Source organism: Nyctereutes procyonoides, unplaced genomic scaffold, assembly GCF_905146905.1.
Source record: "Nyctereutes procyonoides isolate TBG_1078 unplaced genomic scaffold, NYPRO_anot_genome, whole genome shotgun sequence".
In the NCBI taxonomy this organism is placed as follows: domain Eukaryota; kingdom Metazoa; phylum Chordata; class Mammalia; order Carnivora; family Canidae; genus Nyctereutes; species Nyctereutes procyonoides.
In genome coordinates this window covers 22,329,148-22,354,383 of record NW_026575147.1, presented here as the reverse complement: position 1 = coordinate 22,354,383, position 25,236 = coordinate 22,329,148, and the positions used below count along the sequence as shown (strand labels likewise).

Sequence of the window (25,236 nt, the reverse complement as noted above, 5' to 3'; positions counted from 1 at the left end):
TTTAAAAATAAATAAACGAAAGAAGATCACAAATATTTTATTCCCTACCCATATCTATCTTTCTATAGCATTAGCATAGTGGCTGATAAAAGGTAAAAACTTGCAGCCGTAAACTGTTAATAAGCTAGACCTTTTGAATGGTTTTCCATTGTATTTGGCTGCCTCCTGGGAACTGCATGACAAATTAAGAAGATATTCAGTTGTTTTCATTCTACTCTGGAACATTTATTTTTACTGCAAAAATTCCTGATCCTCAAGATGTAGCATATTAAAGTATTTCTTGCTTTCTGAGAGCAAGCCAATATTGAATTATGCTAATAATGTCTCTATTTGTTCAATAAATTGTCAAATAAAATAATATAATTAGAATGCTCAGAAAACCTAAAAATTACTTTTACATAAACAGCCTACATTTTAGCACACGCTGGTTCATAGCTTTATCCTTTACCCACATATTTCCTCATTTTACCAAAATGGTTCATTATGTTACACATCAGAGCAGAATTCTTTGAGTTCATTTTCTCTTCCTTTAACTCCCACTTCTTATGCCAATTAGTCTTAACAAAAGAGCATTGATGCATTTAATTTCACAATCAGGCCATAATTTAGAGCCCATGCAAAGTAAGCCCTGTAGGAATAAATAATCTGTGTACATGAAGTCAACTTCCTATCCTTAGTACAAATAGTATTAAAAAGTTAGATAATGTTAGAATACCATGATGAAGGGTACTTGAGAAATTAGTTCTTTCTGTTCTTTCTCCCTCCTCCACTTCCAAGAAGAAGTGTTTTGGCTTCCTTTTGGCCAGTGGTGGTCATTCAGAATCCTTGATATAAGACAGCAGGGCAGAGACGTACCCTGGGTCATACTGTTCTGACTCTCAATTCAACATCATTCCTTTCAGCTGCTGTTATTTTGTCCATTTCAGGAAACTTTTATGGAACTCCTAAGCCTCCAGCAGAACCCAGCCCTTTCCAGCCAGATCCAGTTGATCAGGTCCTCTTTGATAATGAGTTTGACACAGAATCCCAAAGGAAACGAACTACGTCTGTCAGCAAGATGGAAAGAATGGACAGCTCTCTTCCTGAAGAGGAAGAAGATGAGGACAAGGAAGCTATTAATGGCAGTGGAACTGCAGGTTTGTGAATAGATGAATAACTTTAACTGATCTATCTTCCAGGTGGACTTTAATGTGACACTAAATTGAAAGTAGTTAAAATCTATCCCAAAGCATGTACAGAGCAAGTGATGTGATTCTAATTTTTTTTTAAAGGTTGTGTATGGAACAAAGTGTATCTCTGTCAACCATTTTAGAAACTGAAGTGAGTTGCACCAAGTGGCAATTTTGAAAAGTCAGTAATAAGCTATCATTAGTAATAATATAATATATTATGATCCTACTGCTTAAAAGATTTGAGGTTCCAAGGTATGAGAATGTTGTTGGCCTAAGTCATACTTTACAGGACATGAAAAAAAATACAGTTTTAAGATCCAGCCTTCAACTGAAAATGCAGAGGGATAGAAACATGCCAGTAAAAATTATCGGAAAGATTTGTTAGCTGTGTGTTGAGTTTAAATTGTGAATCACTCAAATAAATTTCCAAACCTGACTCTTATTTTTCATTAAATGCAAAATCACCAGAAATTTAGTGGTGGAGAATCTTCCTTTGTGTACCCCTAAAATATGTTATGGTTGCTTCGGAGATTCTTACTCTTCTAATTGAGTGTGTAACTAGGAAGCCACAGAATAACAGCAGAACTAATTTCAGTGCTATTTATTATAATTTTTTTATTCAAAACACTAGAATATGAGCTTCATAAGGGCCGGAAAGTTTTTGCTTTTGTTCATTGCTGCATCCTTTAATCATAAACAGTGCCTGGTGCAAACTAGGAACTAAGAAAATATTTTATTGATATACAATAGATGAATGAATTTGATCACATCCCCAAATTTGCAGAACCCATTACCATATTATTTTCCCAAAGCATCTGATTTTTTTTATCAACTATTGAAATTTGTTGTGTATATTGTATTTACTGTCTTAATATGTTCATTTGTGTCCTCCTTCAGAGTGTGAGTCCTGTCTTATAGTCCTAACATCTCACATAATAACATAATAACACGACACATAATATGTTTATTACCCCAGTGTATTTGGGTGTAGAGACTGCAAAGAGGCCTAAAAAGGTTTAAGTGAATTTACATCTAATTCTTTAAGGGCTATTAAGGGAAATCATCATACAGTAGAGCCTTTTGATGTTGATGTCCGCCTTGTTCTCCCACAGAATTAAGTCTTTTAACATTCTTAAATGTTTAAGACTGGGATTAGAGACCATGAATCTATCCCAATGTGGGAATTTGTATATTCTTATTTTGGGGATGGGGGAGATGTTCTGTTTTTACTTTCTGATGTGGAGCTTCTCTGTTACCACTGGAGTTCTTTTAGAGAGAAACCTATCTTGTGATCTCCACAGTTTTATGCTTATCATGTAAGCTGGTTGCTAAGCCAGATGCTACTAACTTTCTGGTGGTCATATTTAAAGGGAGTGTATCCAAGAGTGGGAGGCCGCTTGTATACTACCTCTTGTGTGTAGATACCGTAGGACACTTCCACTGGATTATGTATGTCTTGGTAAGAGAAAATATTCAGACTATTTGAGTGAAAAAACAATAAAAGACATGACTAAATGCCCTTGGTCTTTTCTGAATAAGTACTAAGTCTAGTTGTTAACTTATTGAAATACACTTTGTGTATTGCTTTTGGGGATTAGAATTCCTGCCTTGAACAATCAGAAAATTGTTGGGGATGGCAGTGGGGAAAGAAGAGTTAAAGATTTATTTGTATATTCCAACATGTATATTATTTTATATTTGCTGAAGAATGTAAGAATGCTAATATGCCCACATAGGATGATATATGTTATATAATAATGCTAAAATAAAATCTTTTTCCAAGAGATGGTTGTTACATAAACAGTATTGTCAAGTCATTGACTATTAAGGAAACTTAATACACAGTGACTTCGAATTATATTCAGATAAGTATGAGAAATCATATAGTTCCTTTGTTTTCCTCCATCATACTTCTGTCCCAAGAATGTAACTCCCTTCCAGATTGATTTACACATTGGGTGCCTTTTAATTTCTGTCACTTTTGTTTTGCCTGGAGTATGAATCTTGTGTTTTATTCAAGCTATTCATTCAACAAATATTTATTGAGCACTTGCTAAGCTACTGCATGCTAGGCATTTTTCTAACAGCTCGAAAAAAGCGCTGAACAAAACAGACAAAAACTCCTCCGTCTTCAAAATTTTGCCTTCTAGTGGGAAAGAAATATCCAACATGAATGAATATAGCATGTAGTATATTAGAGAGTGCTAAAGAGAAAAACAAAGCAGAATAGGAGAAGGATAAAAAGTAACAGTGGCCAAAAAAAAAAAGTAGCAGTGGCCAATTTGTGATTTTAGATAGAGTAGCAAAAAAGATCTCACTGAGAAGAGGACTTTGAAAGAAGTGATAATGTAAACTCAAAATATCCAGGAGAACAACATTTCAGCCAGAGGGAATTTTAAGTACAAATGCCCTGAGGGGGGAAAAATACCCTGAGGTGGGAGCATGCCTGGAATATTCAGACAAAGGCAAGGAAACCAATATAATTGGATACAATATGGACAATGCATTATATGTGGTTGGAACAGGGCAGCCCCTGTGGCGCAGCGGTTTAGCGCCGCCTGCAGGCTGGGGTGTGATCCTGGAGGCTCAGGATCGAGTCCCATGTCGGGCTGCCTGCGTGGAGCCTGCTTCTCCCTCTGCCTGGGTCTCTGCCTCTTTCTCTCTCTGTGTCTCTATGAATAAATAAATTAAAATCTTAAAAAAAAAAGATTTTTATATGTGGTTGGAACAGAGTGATGGAAGGAAATAGAATAGTAAGCAATGATTGGGGGGTGTGGAAATGATATTATGTAGGATCTTATATGTTGTTGGAAGAATTTTGCTTTTTACTCTGAGATGAGAAACCATTATAGGGTTTTGAGTAGAAGGGTGACATGATAAAACAGATTTTAATAGTCTCCTTCTTGCTACTGAATTGAAAATAGGCAGTAGGAGGGTAGGCATAAACAGTGATACTAGTTAAGAGGTTAATGCAGTAATTTAAGTGAGAAATAGTGGTTTGGCTCTGATGAATATGTGACAGGGAAGTGGCCTGACCCAGTAACATTTGTTGGCAGACTGGATTTGAGGTCAGAGAGAGCAGAGTCAAAGATCATTTCCAGGGCTTTAACTTGAATATCTAGTAGAAGAATGGAGTCGCATTTATTGAGATGAGGTAGATTTTAAGAGGAGTCAGTTTTGGGTTGGAAAAGTGTAGTAGGGGCTTCAGTTGGGATATGTAAGCTTGAGATGCTCATTAGACATCCAAATGAAAATGTCATGTTTGATTTTGGATTTAAAAGTCTATGTCTGGTCTGAAGATGTATATTGGGACATCATCAGCATACAGCTTGTACAGCGGTGACACTGAATGAGTTCCAAGAGAGTAACTATAGAAAGAGAAGAAAAAATGGCCAAAGAGTGAACCCTAAGAAGGCCTTCTAATATGTGCAGTCAGGGAGACTGAGTCGAGCCAGTGAGACAGAAGGCATACAGGAGGGTGGAATATCCTAGAAGCCAGGAGAAGAGAATGCTCAACAATGCTCAGATAAGATGGCCACCGAGAAATGATCGTTGGATTTAGCTATGTGGAGGAAACAAGGTCATCCAGTGAGATTAGGGATAAGTAGTGGTAGATCTCAGAAGAAAGAATGTATGAAATAGTTATCTAGGAGAGTGTCAGAGTGAATGGACTAAAGAAGGTTCCTGTGATTATCATATGCCATTACATGCCCTCTTGAGGTTAGCGATCATATAGTAGAAGTGAACTAGTTAGTGTTACCTGTGTTTAGCTACAGGTGATGGTGTCGAGTAGATGGAAAGATTTAAGCAGAGTTGTGGTTCAGCCGGGCATGTACACTGAGTGAAGAAGTAAGGTTGGGGCAGAGGAAGCAGTAGTGTTTGCAAGGGAGCCATGATCGTGGCTGATTACAGAACTTAAGTTGCATGAGTAGGGCAATGACGACATGGTTAGGGCACAGACTGGGGGACAGCTGAGGAACAGTGAGGGGTAGTAAGTAGTAGTATTAATGAGTTACAGAACTCGGTTGGATAAAGGACAGTTGGAGTGGAAATACTACGTGTAATGAATCTAAGGCCTCTTCTAAGATTCACTCATTCTGAGGCATCTCCTGCAGTTTGGAGTTGTTATAAGTCTAGAAATGAGTTTGAAGTGCATGAATTGTGAATTCCCTAGATGGCAGCCAAATTTTAGTATTCTTATTTACCTTAAGGACTCTGGGACTTTCAAAGGATTGTAATGTCACCAACAGAGAATTATACTTAACAGGAAGTGTATGGAGCGTAATTTTTAAACTGGTATTATTTTAAAGACCTGTATTAAAATGTATACAAGACAGGTTGGTTCATGCACATAAGAGCATGAACCACTTAAATTTGAATCCTGACTTTGCTGTTACTAAATTAACCTCACTGTGCCTTGGTTTCCTCATCTATAATCCAAAAACCAGAATAGTAATAATAAGTAATCACAGGGCTGCTGTGAGGATCATGAGTTCATATATATATAAAGCGCTTCAATTAGAGCCTGGCCCATGAAGGGACTGTGTAAGCACCCCTACAGCCCTTACTGTCAGTAGTCACAATGTACCAAATTGATTCTAGGGTTGCTTTTCACTTCTTTCCCAGACTGGCGTGAGAGGTGCTAGACTGAGTTAATGTCACTTAGCAGATGAAAAATATTCAGTATGTCTATTTGCTACTTCAAAACTTGTAGGAGAGGGTAGATATAATGCACAAGGAAATGTGCAATAAATGTTTAACATTTTGTTGGAAATGAAGGGAGCTGTTTGAAGAGAGTGTAACTTTACCTTCTTTGCACACTGTTCTGTGTTGAATGGCAGAAAACAGAGAGAGGCATTCTGAGTCATCTGATTGGATGAAGACTGTCCCAAGTTATAACCAAACAAATAGCTCCATGGACTTCAGAAATTATATGATGAGAGATGAGAATCTGGAACCACTACCCAAAAACTGGGAGATGGCCTACACCGACACAGGGATGGTCTACTTCATTGAGTAAGCAAATGTCTGTATCTCTCCCAACACGCCCTGTCACTGTGAGGCTTTGTCTTACCATTTCTTTATCCTCATTTCACAAGGCTTCCATTTCTTTTTTGTTTCTTTAAGGAGATTTTTCATAGTAGTAACAGTTAATTCTTAATCTGATGATTTTCCTGGATGGTGTTTCATTTTTATTTGACTTGGACAAACAAGTCATGTATTTGGCTTCTGGTTTTATAAAAAAAGAAGGATTAAAAACAGGTTTATCACTAATAGTGAAAAATGTAGGAATGAAGGGTATTTTGTCTTGATGTTTTTTTAAACTTTTGGTAGATTGTCCAACCTAATGAGCATTTCAAGAATTACCATCATGTGATGGAGGGCATATTTATTATCTGAGTTAAATATTTTCATTTATACATTTTCTAGATGTATTCAGGCAACATATTTGAATAACATAGAAGAGAAATATCACTGAGCCTCAGGCTAATTGGTACAATAAGAATTGACAAACCCTAATTTATGAGAAAGCACTATTAATATAAAGTATAAATGTATTTATAGAGATACAGAATATCACATGTATTTGATCAGAATAAATTTTTTATGGTTTGTACCAGAGAATATTATGCCAATAATTTTTTTGGAAGTTTCGTTATGAAGCATTTTTATATTCTTATGCAGCTGTATTTCTCATCCTTAAAATAATTTTCACAGAGGCAGAATATATAATGTAGTGAAGTTATAGAATATAATAGTTAAAAAACAATTAAAATGTTGAGGGCTGGATACCATAGTCAAGGAATATGTCCTTAAAAATGAATTAGGGAGGGGATCCCTGGGTGACTCAGTGGTTTAGTGCCTGCCTTTGGCCCAGTGTGTGACCCTGGAGTCCCAGGATTGAGTTCTGTATCGGGCTCCCTGCATGGAGCCTGCTTCTCCCTCTGCCTGTGTCTCTGCCTCCCTCTCTCTCTCTCTCTCTCTCTCTCTCTCTCTCTCTCTCCTCCCCCTACCCCCGGTCTTTCATAAATAAATAAATAATCTAAAAAAAAAAAGAATTGGGGATGGGAGATTTGAATCTGTTTCCTCATTTGGTCACATAGAATGGGACCACATCCTTCCCATAGACTGAAGATCTTGCTTTACCAAATCGGATTCATAGGATTTAAAAGACATACATTTTTTGTGTGTGTTGTATTCTTTTTACCATACACGGCGCATTGATTATATTATATACTTATATAAACATTAATGACAAGGAGTATGCAAAAACAGACAAAATCGGGTATATACTCTTCTTTATGGCCAATTAAAGGTGTTGTTCAAAGGTAATTTAGACTTGACTTTCATTCTGATTTTAGGACTAAATCCCCAAGTAAGATGTAAAGCTGTTAGAAGTGGCTAGAGTATCTTTAGAAGCAGGGTATGAGATATTGAACCTGACAGTGCTTTATCCTATAAATGGGGATAAGTTAGTAAATTATAGAGAGGAGAGAGAATTTATAAAGGAAATGCCATTAAAAAAAAAAGAAATGCCATTATAGTTGAACATTATTAAAATGCATTAAAGACCTAGATATGAGACCTGAAACCATAAAACTCCTAAAAGAAAACACAGGGGCAAAGTCTCATGGCATTGAATTTGGCAAGGACTTCTTGGCTATGCCACAAAAACTAAAGACAACAAAACCAAAAATAGACAAATGGGACTTCATCAAACTTAAAAACTGTGCAGCAAAGGGAAGCAATCAACGAGTGGAAAGCAACCTGCAGAATAGGAACAAATATTTGCAAATCTGATAGGGGGTTTGTAACCACCCTATAGCTGAATAGTATTTGCTGCTGCAGCTAATGTATTTGATCTGTGTTACTACTGTTAAATCATGCATCTGTATGAAAATAGGTCTTTATAGCCTTTAGCTATTATGTTTTGAATATAGCCCCTCTGGGCATTTCTTTACCTTGGGAAATAGGTAAAATCCTAGCAGATTGCCTGCATCTGCTAATTTAAGAATGAAAACTGTGGATCATAGAAACCAAAGTTAAGTTTTTCTCAAGGAGCGATTGTGAATTTCGTTTACTGAGATATGTACATGATTTTTTTTTTTTTTCTCCTAACAGTCGACATGCTACTAAGCCTCTTTGGAGTCCTGATCCTTTTCATGTTGCTAAAATTGATTTAACTGGCTTGAGTGTGGAGAAATTATCTCTTTGACAGAATGGATAACACAGATTTTCTAGGAACAATCCCAGTTTCTCCTCTTCAGATTATCCATTATTCAGCATAAAAACTTGTTTCTGCCACAGTCTACCAGCTAGTATCCTACCTGGTAATGCATAAGAAACAGTTGCATGGCCCTAGGTGGTTCAGGAGTTAGAAAAGACATAGAAGGTATGATTAATTCTCTGAAACCATTGGCTTAATTTCCTAAGAGTAATTAATATAGAGATTAGGGAGTTCATTTTACAATAAAGATGACAAGGAATGATATTTTGTTCATGTTATTAATCTCACACTGCTTTGATAATAACTTTCCTGTATTTTCCCCCATGGTTTTTTATTTCTTTAATATCCTCATATTTCTGATGTTTAAACTATAACACTGTCTACTCAGCAGTGTGATGGCTTTGTTTTAGCATCAGTATCTACTACATGGTTGCACTGCTCTTTGAAAGCATCTATGGCCTCCTTCATAAAAAGGAGTGTGTGAAAGAGTGGAGTGAGACCTTTGGTTCTGCTTTCTTTTTTCTATGTGGTATATAGCCCATATCTTTTTTTCTTTTTTTATAGCCCATATCTTGTAGAGTAGAGTTAACTATATACCCATCAGTTTTACTTGCATATTGCAGAAATAGAGGTTTGGAGTTTTTTTATTTTATTAAACTCTTTCATTTTAAAGAACACTTATGAGGGCAGAGGGCATCTCTCTCTCTTCATCACTGTATCCCAGCCCTCAGCACATCACTATATCACAGCCCACATGTTGCAGGTACTCAAGGAATACAATGTTCTTTGAAGGGAGGAAGGAAGGAATTCAGCCAACACCAAATAGTAAGCATCAAACAAGGAAGGAATTCGATGCAGCTTTTTCAACAGGATGATGCACAGTATGGGGCTATATGCCCAACCTTTGAAATGTTTTTGACTGTTTCAACCAGTGTCTGTTAATCTGTACTTGGTATTTTTCCCCTTCTGTAGATTCTTCTTTCTTACTTTAGTGCCTCTAGCATTACCATCCCTTTACGGAAGTTTTAAAGTAGCAGTCCTCAGATGATTGAATCCGAGGGTACAGATGATCGAATCCGAGGGTACAGAGGCTGTAGGAGATAATGTGCAAACATCATATACGTTTTGGTCACTTTTAATCTTTGCTTTTGAGATACTTTTCTCTCTCTTCATCGTACTGTTTCTAATTGAGATCTTTATTCTACAGCCACAACACCAAGACAACAACCTGGTTGGATCCTCGTCTTTGTAAGAAAGCCAAAGCCCCTGAAGACTGTGAAGATGGAGGTAGAGATTCGGAAATCTTTTATATTGTGCTCATTCACCTAATCCCTTCTCTCTCTTCTTGCTTGGATAGTGAGCTTTCCAAAACCCCAAATTATAATGTACATAAGCACATAAGCAATGGGTGGATATCATACTTAACTGACTCGTAATTACATCCTTGCATCTAATTTTATATTTTATTTCCTTCAGTTTGAGGACTATACAATGACATCCTTTATAAAAATCTTAATAAAAATGCCCCCTTTTTACATTTGTTTTAAAGACAAATTTAAAAATTTCTAAATAAATATTTTAATAAATCAGATACATTCTTAACTACAGGGTAGCCTTATTATTGGCTATTGAACCTTCAAAAATATATTTAATTTAGTATCGCTAGGATAGATATGTTAGTATTTATGGCTAATATTTATTTAGAGCATTAGTAGAGACTTAGTGAAAGTCTTTAATATACCCTTACCCCCACACTATTTTTATTGCTTAGTAGAAAAATTTCTCTAAGAACTCTTAGGTAATAATGCTTGTCTATCTTATGTATTACACGGTGTTTAATAGTGTAGTCTTACACATAAATATAGACTGTACTCCAACCAAAATTGCTTGCTATGCCTTCTTTAATATAGAGGGAGCAGGAATAAAATTTGCATTCATTTTATATCACTGAATCAGAAATTATTTACCTTGGTTAAAAAATGAATGGCTATGAGTGAGTTTCAGGTAGTCCTTCTATAGACTGAACTCCAATCTATAAAATAAACAATTTATACATTTTGTTCAGCATGATTGCAATATTAAGATTATTTCTAGGAAAGACCAATTGGAAAATGGAATTGTTTTAAAATTGTTTGCAATGATATTTTTTAAAAAAAAAGATACCTTGGAGCAAAACTATTGAAAGATGCACAAGATACACTGAAAACTACAAAATATCCCTGAAAGAAATTAATGAAGACTTGAAGTAATCAAGGAGATGCACTGCGTTCACAGAATTAATAATATTTTTATTATTCATAATAAATAAACAATATTTATTGTTAATGATGTTCATTTTCCTTAAATTGATATCTAGATTCAATACATTCCCAGTTTAGACCCACTAAGTCTGTCTTGAAAAAATCGTCAAGCCAATTCTAAAATACATATAGAAATACAAGGCTCCAGTTAGCCTGGTAGTCTTAAAAAAGGACAGAGATAAAGGACATAGGCTACCAGATTTGAAGAATTACTATAAAGCTCAATAACCAAGATTGTGGTATTGACATAAGGATAGACAAGTAGATCATTGGAACAGTATAGCATCCAGAAATAGATGAACACATATGATCACTTAATCTACAGCTCAGTTGCCAAGTCAGTTCAATGAAAAGGGGAGCAACAAATGGTGCTGGAAAAAGTGGATGGATATTCGTAAGGAAAATGAACTTCAACTATATATCACTCCATACACAAAAATTAATTTCAGATGGATCAGAGACCTAATCATAAAAGCTAGGACCCTAAAGCTTTTAGAGGAAAATTTAGAAAAATATCCTCATAACTTTAGGATTAGCAAAGATTTCTTAGGCCCCAAAAAAGTATGAACCATAAAAGAAACACTTGATAAATTGTACTTAATAAAAATTTTAAATTTTTGTTCATCAAAAGACACTATTAAGAAAATGAATAGACAAAGTTGTAGGCTTTGCAATATGTATCTGGCAAAGGAATTATATCTGAATCTGTAAAATATGGTTATAACTCATTAATAAGACAACCAAATTTTAAAATGGGCAAAATATTTAAATAGACATTTCACCAAAAAAGATATACAAATGCTTAATAATGACTAGAAAAGCTACTTAACACCATTAGTCATTGGGGAAATGTAAATTGAAGCCACAGTGAGACACTATTGTATATTCATTAGAATGATTATAATCAGAAAAGACAGATAATAACATCTATTGATAAGGATAGGAAGAAATGGTAACCCTAGTATAATGCTGGGCAGAATGTAAGATGGTACAAGTGCTTTAGAAAGAGGTTTGGCAGTTCTTAAAAGGATAAAAATAGATTTACTGTATCACCTAACAATTCTACTGGTATGTATCTACTTAAGAGGAACGAAAACATATGTCCACACAAAGACTTGCGCGTAAATATTCATGGTAGCACTATTCATAATAGCCCCAAAGTAGAAACAATTCAATATCTATCAACTAATGAAAGGATAAATAAAATGTGTAATCATCTAGTGGAATAATATTCAGCAATAAAAAGGAATGAAATAGTATATATACTACAACATGAGCAAACCTCAATGTTTTATGCTAAGTGATAGACACTAGACACAAAAGACCAACTACTACATGATTCCATTTATGTGAAATGTCTGGAATAGGCAAATCTATAGAGATAGAAAGTAGATCAGTGGTGGTTGCCCAACAGTGAGGATGGGGGTAGAGATTAAATAACATGAGGGATCTTACTGGGGTGACCAAAATGTTCTTAAACTGGATTGTGGTGATGGTTGCACAACTCAGTAAATTATTAAAACTCATTGTTTTGAACACTTAAGACAGATTAATTTTATGATATGCAAAATATACCTCAATAAAGTTGTTTTTCACAATGGCCAAAGAACTCAGACACTTCTCCAAAGAAGACAAAGGAATAGACAATAAAGACATGAAAAGTTGCTCATCATCCTTAGTCATCACTACAGCGAGAGGTCATTCACACTTCTTAGAAGGGCTAGAGTCAAATACACTGAGAACACCAAAGATTGGGGAGATTGTAGAGTAGTAGCTGGAACTTTCACTAGTTGGTGGCAATGTAAAATTATGTGACCATTCTGGAGAACTTTCCACAGTTGCCCATGAGGCATTGTCTTAAGAGAAATGAAAACACATGTTCTCCCAAAGATCATGACAGCCATATTCATAATAACTCAAACCTGGGGACATTCCAAATGCCCATCAACAGAAGAATGGATAAATCATTTTTGGTATATTCATGCAGTGAAATACTACTCAACAGTAAAAAAGAAAAGACTATTGATAACACTCAACAATCTCAGAAACTTATTGAATAGAAGAAGCCAGACACAAAAGAACAGGTATTCAATTATCCATTAATTAAAGTCCAACAACAGGCAGACCCATCTATGCTGATAGCACTTGGAAAATGTGGGTAATGGGAAAGTGGGTGAATTAAAATAATTCTCTGGAATGATGAATATGTCCTCTACCTTGCTGGGGTGGCAGTTAGGAAGGACATGCAAATTGCCAAAACTCATTTTTATAACTGAATGAGCACTTAAGATCTCTGTATTTTGTTGGGTGTTTATAACATACTGCCCTTGTCTATAAGGCTTTCATCAGTAGATTCCATATGGTGAAACCAGCTACTTTAAACTGATATGTAATACCAGAGAATTTGACTTTTTAAAGCCTGTGAATGTGGTGTTAGTTTGCTCGGGCACGTCTCTATTTGTGGTCTTCCTTCCTTTTCCTGTACACTGATTGTTCCAGTTCAGTTCTCTGCCTTTTCCTATTTTCCCTTGTAGAATGTATTTATCATTAGACCTTTAACTATTAATTAATTATAGCTGGACCTTTTACTGAATCTCTAGTATTGTCCTGTTTTGAATTCTGTTTCTGTATTTCCTACTGCATTTGAGACTTAAAAAAATTGCCCTAGTAGCACTTCTAATACACATATTTAAAATGAAACTGAACATCTTTCTCCTAAAGTCACCCCATCCCTCTTTCTGTCATAGGCACCATGCTCTTAGTCATCCGGGCCAGATGCTCAGAGGCATATTTGCTTCTTCCTCTCCTCTTGCTCTGTTCCCTATATAGTTTCCAATCCCTGTTGCTCTTTCTTTTTAAATGTTTGGAAGGAGGAGAGAGGGAAAGGAAGGAAAGAAGCTACTCTATCCCTCAGATTATTTCAGTCTTCTTCTTAAAAATATTTTTTTAATCTCTATGAAGTTCTGGGAGGAAGCCATAAATAGTAAAGTCTGTCTTCATTCACTTGTTTGGAGTCAATAGAGAAATCAGATCCAGGAAACAGTGTTGGTTTAGAATGCTAGCTGATGAGTGAACATGGCTTTAGCTCGGCATCTACATGGGCTTACTGGCATTTCACCCCTTTAGGAGGCAGCCTTCACTACTCAATCTCTGACCTCTGTTCTGCTGGAGCTTCCTCTGATTTGCAGGCAGGCAAATCAGACTTGACTGCACCCTCTGCCGGCAGGCTCACATCCAGAACAGTGAGGGGAACCCAAGAGACCCTGAGCCAAGCATACTGAATTCATTCTCTAAAACTCTCCAGGCAGGGCAGCCCAGGTGGCTCAGCGGTTTAGCGCTGCCTTCAGCCCAGGGTGTGATCCTGGAGACCCAGGATTGAGTGCCATGTCAGGCTTCTCCCTCTGCCTGTGTCTCTGCCTCTCTGTGTCTCTCATGAATAAATAAATAAAATCTTTAAATAAATAAATAACCAACCAACCAACCAACCAGCCAACCTCTTCAGGCAGATCAGACACCGTTTCTTCCTTAGAGAAGAACGGAAGAGGCCTCAGAGAAACTGGAGTGTTACTCCCCTGCTTTCCCCTCTGTGGAAATTTGAAAAATTAGATTAGTGTGTCTCCCTAATGCTCTTTACGTTAAAGGTGACAATATGTCTTGGTTGGCCCCGGACTAACCCAGCTTACTCCTTTTGTCCCAGCATAATTAATAATAGTGTCCCCTTTTACTCTCAGAAGTGGGCGATATGTTATATGGTCATCCTCATTATATCTTTCTTAAGATAGAGCAGCCACAGTTGCTTTTAGTGTTGTAGGAACATTCAGAACTTTTTGCTAGAAGTGCTACTCTCCATCTCCACTACTGGGTATGTCTCCTGACATCACCTGTACTTACCCCCATAGTTTGGACCCTTGAGCCTCTCTGTTTGATGCTCGGCCAACTGTGCACTTGGCCTCCACCCCAAAATTGCTAGAACTCATACAGCAATTCGGCAGTGTGGCAGGATACAAAATCAATGCCCAGAAGTCAGTGTCATTTCTATACACTAACAATGAGGCTGAAGAAAGAGAAATTAAGGAGTCAATCCCATTTACAATTGCACTCAAAAGTATAAGATACCTAGAAATAAACTTAACCAAAGAGGTAAAGGATCTATACCCTAAAAACTACAGAACACTTCTGAAAGAAATGGAGGAAGACACAAAGAGATGGAAAAATATTCCATGCTCATGGATTGGAAGAATTAATATTGTGAAAATGTCAATGTTAGCCAGGGCAATTTACACATTTAATGCAATCCCTATCAAAATACCATGGACTTTCTTCAGAGAGCTGGAAAAAATCATCTTAAGATTTGTGTGGAAACAGAAAAGACCCCGAATAGCCAGGGGAATATTAAAAAAGAAAACATGAGCTGGGGGCATCACAATGCCAGATTTCAGGTTGTACTACAAAGCTGTGGTCATCAAGACAGTGTGGTACTGGCACAAAAACAGACACATAGATCAATGGAACAGAATAGAGAATCCAGAAGTGGACCCTCAACTTTATGGTCAACTAATATTCGACAAAGCAGGAAAGACTATCCAGTGGGAAAAAGGACAGTCTCTTCAATAAATGGTGCTGGGACAATTGGACATCCATATGCAGAAGAATGAAACTAGACCATTCTCTTACAACATACACAAAGATAAACTCAAAATGGATGAAAGATCTAAATGTGAGACAAGAATCCATCAAAATCCTAGAGGAGAACAAGGCAACACCCTTTTTGAACTTGGCCACAGCAACTTCTTGCAAGATACATCCATGATGGCAAGAGAAACATAAGCAAAAATGAATTATTGGGACTTCATCAAGATAAGAAGCTTCTGCACAGCAAAAGAAACAGTCAACAAAACTCAAAGACAACCTACAGAATGGGAGAAGATATTTGCTAATGACATCAGATAAAGGGCTAGTCTCCAAGATCTGTAAAGAACTTATTAATTCAACAGCAAAAAAACAATCCAATCATGAAATGGGCAAAAGACATGAACAGAAATTTCACAGAGGAAGACATACACATGGCCAACAAGCACCTGAGAAAATGCTCCGCATCACTTACCATCAGGGAAATACAAATCAAAACCACAATGAGATCCCACCTCACACCAGTGAGAATGGTGAAAATTAACAAGACAGGAAACCACAAATGTTGGAGAGGATGTGGAGAATGTTGGTGGGAATGTGAACTGGTACAGCCACTCTGGAAAACTGTGGAGGTTCCTCAAAGAGTTAAAAATAGAACTGCCCTAGGACCTAGCAGTTGCACTGCTGGGGATTTACCCCAAAGATACAGATGCAATGAAATGCCGGGACACCTGCACCCCAATGTTTCTAGCAGCAATGTCCACGATAGCCAAACTGTGGAAGGAGCCTCGGTGTCCTTCGAAAGATGAATGGATAAAGAAGATGTGGTCTATGTATACAATGGAATATTCCTCAGCCATTAGAAACGACAAATACCCACTATTTGCTTCAACGTGGATGGAACTGGAGGGTATTATGCTGAGTGAAGTAAGTCAGTCGGAGAAGGACAAACAGTGTATGTTCTCATTCATTTGGGGAATATGAATAATAGTGAAGGGGAATATAAGGGAAGGGAGAAGAAATGTGTGGGAGATATCAGAAAGGGACACAGAACATAAAGACTTCTAACTCTGGGAAATGAACTAGGGGTGGTGGAAGGGGAGGAGGGCAGGGGGTGGGGGTGAATGGGTGACGGGCACGGAGGGGGACACTTGACGGGATGAGCACTGGGTGTTATTCTGTATGTTGGTAAATTGAACACCAATAAAAATTAATTTATTAAAAAAAATTAGTGAAAGGGAATAAAGGGAAAGGAGAGAGAATGAGTGAAAATATCAGTGAGGGTGACAAAGCATGAGAGACACCTAACTCTGGGAAATGAACAAGGGGTAGTGGAAGGGGAAGTAGCGGCTGGGGGTGGGGTGACTGGCTGATGGGCAATGAGGGGGGCACTTGGCGGGATGAGCGCTGGGTGTTATGCTATATGTTGGCAAATTGAACTCCAATAAAAAAAAATTTTAAAAACAAAAGAAAGGGTTGTGCTTTGTTAGTTGCTAAATAAAATGTTGAATCTACTTCCAGATTAATGCTGAAATATATTTATGTTGATCTTTTATCCTTATTAAGTATTAATACATTCTTGTGAGTTTTTTAGATATCAAATGGTTTAAACAGTTCTTGCAGTTTGCCAAACTTTCTAAAGAGAAAGCATAAATTCAGTTATGGTGCAGTCAGAGGATCCATCCTCACTCAGCATCACTCAGTTCCCATGCTATTTCAAGAAACTATTAAAAGAGATCTCTAAAAAATAAATAAATAAATAAATAAATAAATAAATAAATAAATAAATAAATAAATAATAAATAAATAATAAAAAATAAAAGAGATCTCTTTCATGGAGGATCCTTAATGGTAATGCTTTGGGTAATATTATTAAAGAACATTTTTTCCAGATATAATCCAACAAATACTCCTCTCCATGTAATGGTTACCTGTCATAAAATATTGTACCTACTTAATTGACAATTATTTGCTTCATAGCTGTGGATGATCAAAGTGAGCTGAAGTGTGTCTCAAGTCTTCTCAGCTGTTGTTTTTTTTTTTTTTTAAGATTTTATTTATTCATCCATGAAAGACACAAAGAGAGAGGCAGAGGGAGGAGAAGCAGGCTCAAGGCAGGGAGCCCACTGTGGGAATTGATCCTGGGACTCCAGGATCAAACCCTGGGCCAAAGGCAGGCACTAAATGGCTGAGCCACCCAGGGATCCCATTCTCAGCTGTTTTGTTCTGTTTTCACATAGTCATTTTCAACTATTCCTGTTGAAATGTAAATGTTCCATGTAAATGTCTTTTCCATCTCATACATTTCAGCCAGGTCCTTCAAAAGAAAAATCACAAAAACTCACCAAGCTTCAGAACTACCAATCAATCAATCAATTGGGGTGTGTGTGTGTATATATATATACATATATGTATATTTATACACACACAATACATATGTATACACACACATATACACGCACAGGCAGAAAAATAAGATGGAAAAAGGGGGTGAAGGTGATTCAGAGCTTTACATCAAGAGGCTAGTTATCTATTCTCCCCCTTTATTCTGAATGTGAAATAAATTTATTAGAGCATAATAGTTTATATAGCTTGTCAGCTTCATTACAATGAATTTTTTATTTACAAAGTCAATGCATCAGGGGATTCCTGGGTGACTCGGGTTTAGCGCCGCCTTCGGCCCAGGGTGTGATCCTGGAGTCCTGGGATCAGGTCCCACATCCGACTCCCTGCATGTAGCCTGCTTCTCCCTCTGCCTGTGTCTCTGCCTCTCTCTCTGTGTATGTCTCTCATGAATAAATAAATAAAATCTTTTTTAAAAAAAAGTCAATGCAGGGATCCCTGAGTGGCGCAGTGATTTAGCGCCTGCCTTTGGCCCAGGGCTTGATCCTGGAGACCCGGGATCGAATCCCACGTCAGGCTCCCAGTGCATGGAGCCTGCTTCTCCCTCTGCCTGTGTCTCTGCCTCTCTGTGTGTGTGTGTGTGTGTGTGTGACTATCGTGAATAAATTTAAAAAAAATTTTAAAAGAAGTCAATGCATCAGAACTTTGGCTAAATGAGGGAAAATTAATAAATCTTTGGATATATTCTAAGCCTATTTGTTGTCTAACATACATTGTGTGCACGTGTGTGTGTTTCAGCGTAGCAGGAAAACACTAAAAGAAATTGAAAATAAAAATATGAATCATCATAGTGTATAACTGGGTTTTTAAAACAAACTCCTTCTTGCTGGACTCCTGTGTATAAGTTGTTAGCACTAAAACCACCTGCTAGAAGCATTCCTGCCAACTTAATCCATTTCTAACTAATAAAATGATTCTTCAGAAGCATTAACTTGGAAAACAGGCAGAGTGGTAAGGAAAGAGGATTCTTTTTTGACAGGGCCAAGAAAGGTCAAGAAACAGGGTTTCTATTGTAAAGACTAGAATTATTATTATTATTATTATTATTATTAGCTATCAGAAATTCAGCTACCTTCAGTTTTTCTGGGTATATTTCATTGATCAGTTACCTGGAATGAATAATATGTAATAGTCCTGTGTAAGATATTTCTCTGTTACCAGACGAAAATATGGATTCTGCCCAAGGTACTATAGTAGCTATTTTACATTTTCCTTGAGAAACTCAAGTTAATGCAAGGGAAAGTAGATATTTTCTTAGATTTCAAGGAAATCTCAATTGCCCACCAGAAATGGCAAAAATCCAAGGCTTTTTCAAGGGGAGAAATGGGTCAGAATAACAGAAATAATTGACAAAACTTATGTATAATGGTGAAAAATTGAACAAGCAGCTGCTTCTTGTATTGAACTAGAGGGTAAGTGTGTTTTGCATTATCAAGCTGTTTAAATGAAAGATCTATACCAGATGATTTTTTAAATAATTAACTTTTGTTGCTTCAGATTCGAGTAAACACCTTTGAGTTGAATGTCATCTTTTGTTCTGGGCTCCTAATTACCTGCTGAGACACTCACTAGCTACTGAAGAAGCCACTGGACTCAAACCATGTTTGTTCTTTTAAAGCCAGTCCTCAGCTTTCTGCCTGTCTCCCAAATATTAGTGTCATGAAATAAAAGACACTTAAATTCACTCATGGTGAATTCTTCTCTGTTGATTTTGAATATGGCATTTTACTCCATCTCTTTCTTTTTTTTTTTTTTTGTTTTTTTTTGTTTGTTTGTTTGTTTGTTTGTTTGTTTTAATTTCCAGAACTTCCTTATGGCTGGGAGAAAATAGAGGACCCTCAGTATGGGACATACTACGTCGAGTAAGTTTGTTTCCTCAGTTAATATTCTCCCAAACGTTTTCCTTCATTATATGGCATTAGGGAATACTCAAATACAACACTTTATGTTTCTACAATCCAACTTTCGGAATTAGAAGTAGGGACAGTGAGTATTTACTTCAGTGGTTCTGAGCTCCCCAGAAGTTTGCTTTGAGTTAAATATAGCAAGAGGGAAGTTGCTATGTTGATGAATTACTGGAAGTGTTACCATTACTACAACAGCATCTAAAGGGAAAAGTAGTGTAGAAAACTGTGAAATGAGGGGATAGACTAGATGAAATGTTAAGATCACTTCCAACACCACAGCTCTTCGGTTGTGAAGGCAGTGAAAGCACTCTAAGGGCAGTAAGCTGTAATGATCCCAAGTTTTGGAGTACAGGTTTAGAAGAGTATTATCTCTTTGGGAGTTAATCAAGGAACACTTAGTATTCTTTTGGGGGATGAGGGAAAGTTGCTTCTTACCCAGCTGTTATGGTTAAATTTAAACATAAGTTTATGTTGGAATAAAGCACCAAATACCTGCCTATGAGAAATCAGAGTCATATCAGCATCTTCAGATTTTTCTTTTCTTTTTCTTCATTTGTCCAATTGCTGCATTGTGATGATCAGAGATTGCTTTCTTTCCAAATGCTATAGGTAGAATTTTGACCTCAGGCAAATAATGGCATTAAAAATGTTACTAGCATGTACCTAGAAACTAGTAGTCTGTACCTACTGCCGAGGTAGTGAAGGCAAAATCTTATTTCCCGAAAAAAGTAGCAAGCATGGGTACCTTCTAGTTTTATGATTGCCTATTAATTTTTCATTACTTTTTGTTGTAAACAAGTGCCATTTCCTTGTATTTATCCCTCAAGTAAGAATCTCTGACTCCTGTTGTGACTCTAGTCTTTTCTTTTTAATGAAGTATAGTTGACACACAATGTCACATTCATTTCAAGTGTACATCTAGTCTTTATTCTAGTGTGTAGATTGTTATTTGAGTACCCACGGCCAGATTTCTGGAATGATTTCTTAAAATCTAACTTGTACCATAAGAAAACAGCTCCATTTGACCCGTAGGTATATAACTTCACAGTGTCAACACTTTGGTTCCTTTGGAAGGCTGTGCTAATTTTATTTTCATTATGTTATTTAATATCTTACCGATATTATCATGTGAAAAGTATACAGCAGCTCCTTCATTGTGTGTGTGTGTGTGTGTGTGTGTGTGTGTGTGTTTTCTAAAGCATATTTAGGTAAAACAAAGAAACAGCCATTTCTCAAAGAATTGTTTGAAGGCTAACTAGAAAGGTGTTGTGGGATTTTTTTCCCCTAGCTGAGTTGTCTATTTAAATTTGACTTCAGTAAACTGTTAATTGTCGTTGACACTGCTGAACATTTCTGCAGTAATGATTCTCATTCTCTTACTGTCTTTTCCAAGTAAGTTTGAATACATGGTCAAGAGGTAAAAGTCGTTTGCCTGTAATAAAATCATGGGCTAAATGATCTGGTTCTCATTAAGCAAAGATATAATATTGAAGCAACTTTAGGGCAAATCTTGAAGTGACCTGCTCCTAGTTGTCATGGAGCGTGTGTAAAATAACCTGAATTAGAAGGAACAGCAGCAAAAACATGATTTTGTATGATTGTTCCCAGGACGAGCTCATTTTACAGGAGGGTAATTTATTAGATTAAGAAAGAGCAGGCTGTACTCAAGATGCACATTAGTATGGAGTCAGCTGAGCTATGGAGTGTGGCTTGATTCCCAGATTAGTCAGATTTTGAATCCCGACCATAGTAATCTGCAGTGAGTTTACTGATGGAGATAAAAAGCTGTTACTTGAATGGCTACTCTTTGGCTCTCTCACTTTGTCAAACCAGATGGCACAATGATTGCTTTTGGCAGAGCCTTGTAGTAGTAACACCAACTGCAATGGCACTTTTTCTTTGCAAGTATTTATTTTCAGGGATGAGATTCTGAAATGGATTAATTTATTTTTGAAAATAAAATTGTTCCAAAAACTTAATGGCAGGACTTCTCTAAGAATGCTTGCATATTTAGAAATGTTGTCTTCTTGTATTGCATTAAGTGTCTTGATGCGCTTAGGTTTCAAAGTCAAAATATACATCTGCTTGAGTATCTCAAATTCTTCGTGGAAGAAGAAGGATTTTGTTTGTGGAGATAAATTATTAAAATCCACCTATTGTAGACAAAGTTTTAATGCAGATGAGATTCCAAGTTATACATTCAGTATTTAATCATGCTTCTTTGCTACTCTTTTTTAGTTTTTCTGGTAATCTGTGATATTCTCCTATCTTACTTCCCATAGCTAGTTATAGGGAAAACAAAAGCTCTTAAATCTTAACAATATTGAGAATATAAGTAACTAAGTGAAAAGGAGGGTGTTTTAACTTTTCTGTTTTGTTTTGTTATTTGGGTGGCATTTTAATCTAAATAGTTCAAGGTGACAGATGCAATTACTCTCTGCACTAAAATCTTACATTCTTTTGTCAAAGAATTTTCAGGAAAGGGCTTACTCATTTGCATACTTCTACTCTCCTCTCCCACACATTACAAAGAGTGTAAATTACTACTTTTTCTGTTTTAATGCCTAGGTGGCAAAATGAGCCCTTCATCTGATGACGTTAAAGTCATCAGGTTTATTCTTTTATTCTTTTTGGTTTATTCTTTTCTAAGTGTCATTTTCTTGTAGTTTTACTTTTCTAAGAATTTGTAAAATGTCAGTACCTAATAAGTAATGTTTAAAATAATCCCTAAATTAATACCAAAGATCTCCATTTTCCCAGAGGGCTTAGCACTTAACTCAGTGATAAGGGCTCCTCCCTGAGTAGGAAGCAGAAGCTACTTGAGCTTTAGTGAAGTTATCACCCAAAGAATTTCAAGTGGAACTTGCCATATTTAGAGCTCTGAAACTAAATAATTGCATCTGTTGCAGAGTTAATAATGCACTAAAAACCTAAATGACAGAGAAAGCCAGCATACCTTGCCCTGACAGGTCCCTCTACCCTTTTCCATCACCACCATTAATGTTTACAGATGGCAAAGTAATTATCCAAATTGTATGGCTATTTGTATGCAAATTTTATAATATTCAGCCTATCTAAGGGCAACCATGATCTGAGATTCTCATGATTTGATGTTTAATTGTTGATATTTGCTAATGTCACTTTTTGTTAAAATGGATTCTGCGGGAAAATGCTATCTATTATCTGGCTGAAATATATTTGTACCATGGAAGTGCTAGAAAGTAATTCCTGTTACTTCTGTATCAGAACTGGTTCAAATAACTTCTATACAGTAGTTGCATTCTTAACCAAGTTCCACTTGACTGACTTGCCAGACCAACCAAGTGCTCTGCTCCCCCGGTGAAATGCACTTTTGCCCATCATGTACTGACTACCGTTAGTTAATTGTTCACCCTTAGTCTCCCCGTGCTGTTCTGCTTTCCCCTACAGACTTGTGTGCTTTCCAAGGCAGTTGTGAATGTTCCCAAATCAGAAGTACCAGTTAAATTTTTACTATGATCATAATTATTTTAATTATTATATAATTATGAAAAATGTTGAGTGTGGAAGAGTTATTCTGTGATACAAATTGATAAAAACCAATCTCTTTTTTAGTTCTGCTAAATTGATGTGGGTGAGCCAGTTGGAAAAATAATAGTAAAATTCAAGAAAGCCTCTATACTTAGGTATTTCCAGAAGCGTCTGTATTAGCGACTTCATTTTAAAGAAACTTGAATTAAAATCCTCCTACCATTAACTGTCCTTTAGAAAATGAACTGATCCATTACCATCCATTCTGATTGCATTAGATGTGAGGGCTTCTCCTATGGTTTTGAAAACTGTTATTGGCTCTGCTGGGTACCTTGAGGCAGAAGCTATAGTGAATGCTTCAGCAGCTTTCACTTCTAGGCATCTTCAATGGGCCTTTCTTTAGTTGTCAAAAGCCCTTCCACTACCATCATTCAGCTTCTCTGCATTCCATAGTTTGGAGATAAACGATAAACGTTTGCCCCTTAACCTATGGGAATGAATTGGTATAACACTCTATTTAAAAATAATATAACTCTTTCATCTTAAACTGAAATGCCTGTCTTTCTACATTTTACAGTCACCTAAACCAGAAAACCCAGTTTGAAAATCCAGTGGAGGAAGCCAAAAGGAAAAAGCAGTTAGGACAGGTCGATACTGGGTCTTCAAAACCAGGTAGAACTTTTTTTCTCAATCTTTTCTTGTAAGAATGCCTTGTGAAATTTATATACTGAATTCATGAAAATAAGGTTTGAACTTTTTATTGTTGAGGTTCATCAGAGAATGTCTAATTTTTATCACTGTAAGGGTAGGAATAATCTTAATAAAACATCTAGACATTTTGAGAATACTGTGATTTTCCCATTCTGCTAGTATAGAAAGTTGGCAAAAAGTATTGAATAACTTTGTCATGGGCCTGAGGTTGTGATATGAAGATTGCATTGTTTCCCATTGTTTCAGTCCAGGACAGTCTGAGATCTCTACTCCATTATGAACTTCTCCCAAGTTAATGCTTAGGTCTTATGTCTCTAACCATTCAGGACTCTTTATTAACTGATAGGAATAAATCCACTGTATTATTTACCAATAACATTGATTCTCAAGTGGGATGGCAGCATATTAGTAATTCAGAATCATTTGGGGAACATTTTTAAAATACATAGTCCTAATATTTTGATGAGCCTAGCCATGTATATTTTGAAAAAGCTGCCTGGGAATTTCTCACATTCCACTTATGCCTCCCCATCTCTTCCCCAACCTCCATCTGTCATTAATAACCAGGGTTGTCTGTATGGTCATACTGTACTAATTGAATAGATTCCTCACTTCTGTGGTCCATGAGAGAAGCACTTGTTTTTTATAGCTACACTTCAGAAACATAGTCCTGTCCCTTAGCTTCTGCATTTGATTTAATGCAGAGCAAACATTTTTATTTAACAAATATTTTTGAGCACGTACTATATGCCTGGTGCTCTACCAGTCACATGATATTCAAAAATGTTTAGGAGTAAGACAGATCTTGCCCTCAAGTGTTCACATTCTGGGGATCCTTGAGTGGCTCTGCGGTTTAGCGCCTGCCTTTGGCCCAGGGCATGATCCTGGAGTCCCGGGATCGAGTCCCACATAGGGCTTCCTGCATGGAACCTGCTTCTCCCTCTGCCTGTGTCTCTGCCTCTCTCTCTCTCTCTCTCTCTCTCTCTGTCTCTCTGTGTCTCTCATGAATAAATAAATAAAATATTTTAAAAAAAAAAAGGAGTTCACATTCTGATATAGGAAATTAATGGCTACCATATATGGTGTTACGTGTCATCCTCGGATAGCAGTTAAATGCACAGAAGGTGGAGCAGGTATGAATCCCAAATGCATAACCTTGAATGAATTCCCTAAACTCTTTGTGCTTCTGTTTCCTCATCTATAAAATAGAAATAAGAACAGTATTTACCTCTTAAGGTGGTTCTGAGCATGCCAATTAACAGGTGTAAAGTGTTTACAATGCTATTTGGCAAATGGCTGCCAATAAATACTAGCTTTCATTGTTATGAATAATGATGTACATGTTATATCCATGGAAACATATTCATAGGTGGTGT

At 36.7% G+C, this 25,236-nt stretch overlaps 1 protein-coding gene across 1 annotated transcript in view; it reads left to right on the top strand.

Annotated features, from left to right (window-relative positions):
- The window catches only part of MAGI3 (membrane associated guanylate kinase, WW and PDZ domain containing 3), a 239,918-nt gene that overhangs the window by 165,460 nt on the left and 49,222 nt on the right, over positions 1–25,236 (top strand). The window contains 5 exon segments of the mRNA XM_055312710.1: positions 927–1,136; positions 6,014–6,188; positions 9,608–9,687; positions 19,537–19,594; positions 23,727–23,821. Coding sequence (XP_055168685.1) covers positions 927–1,136; positions 6,014–6,188; positions 9,608–9,687; positions 19,537–19,594; positions 23,727–23,821 — 618 coding nt within the window.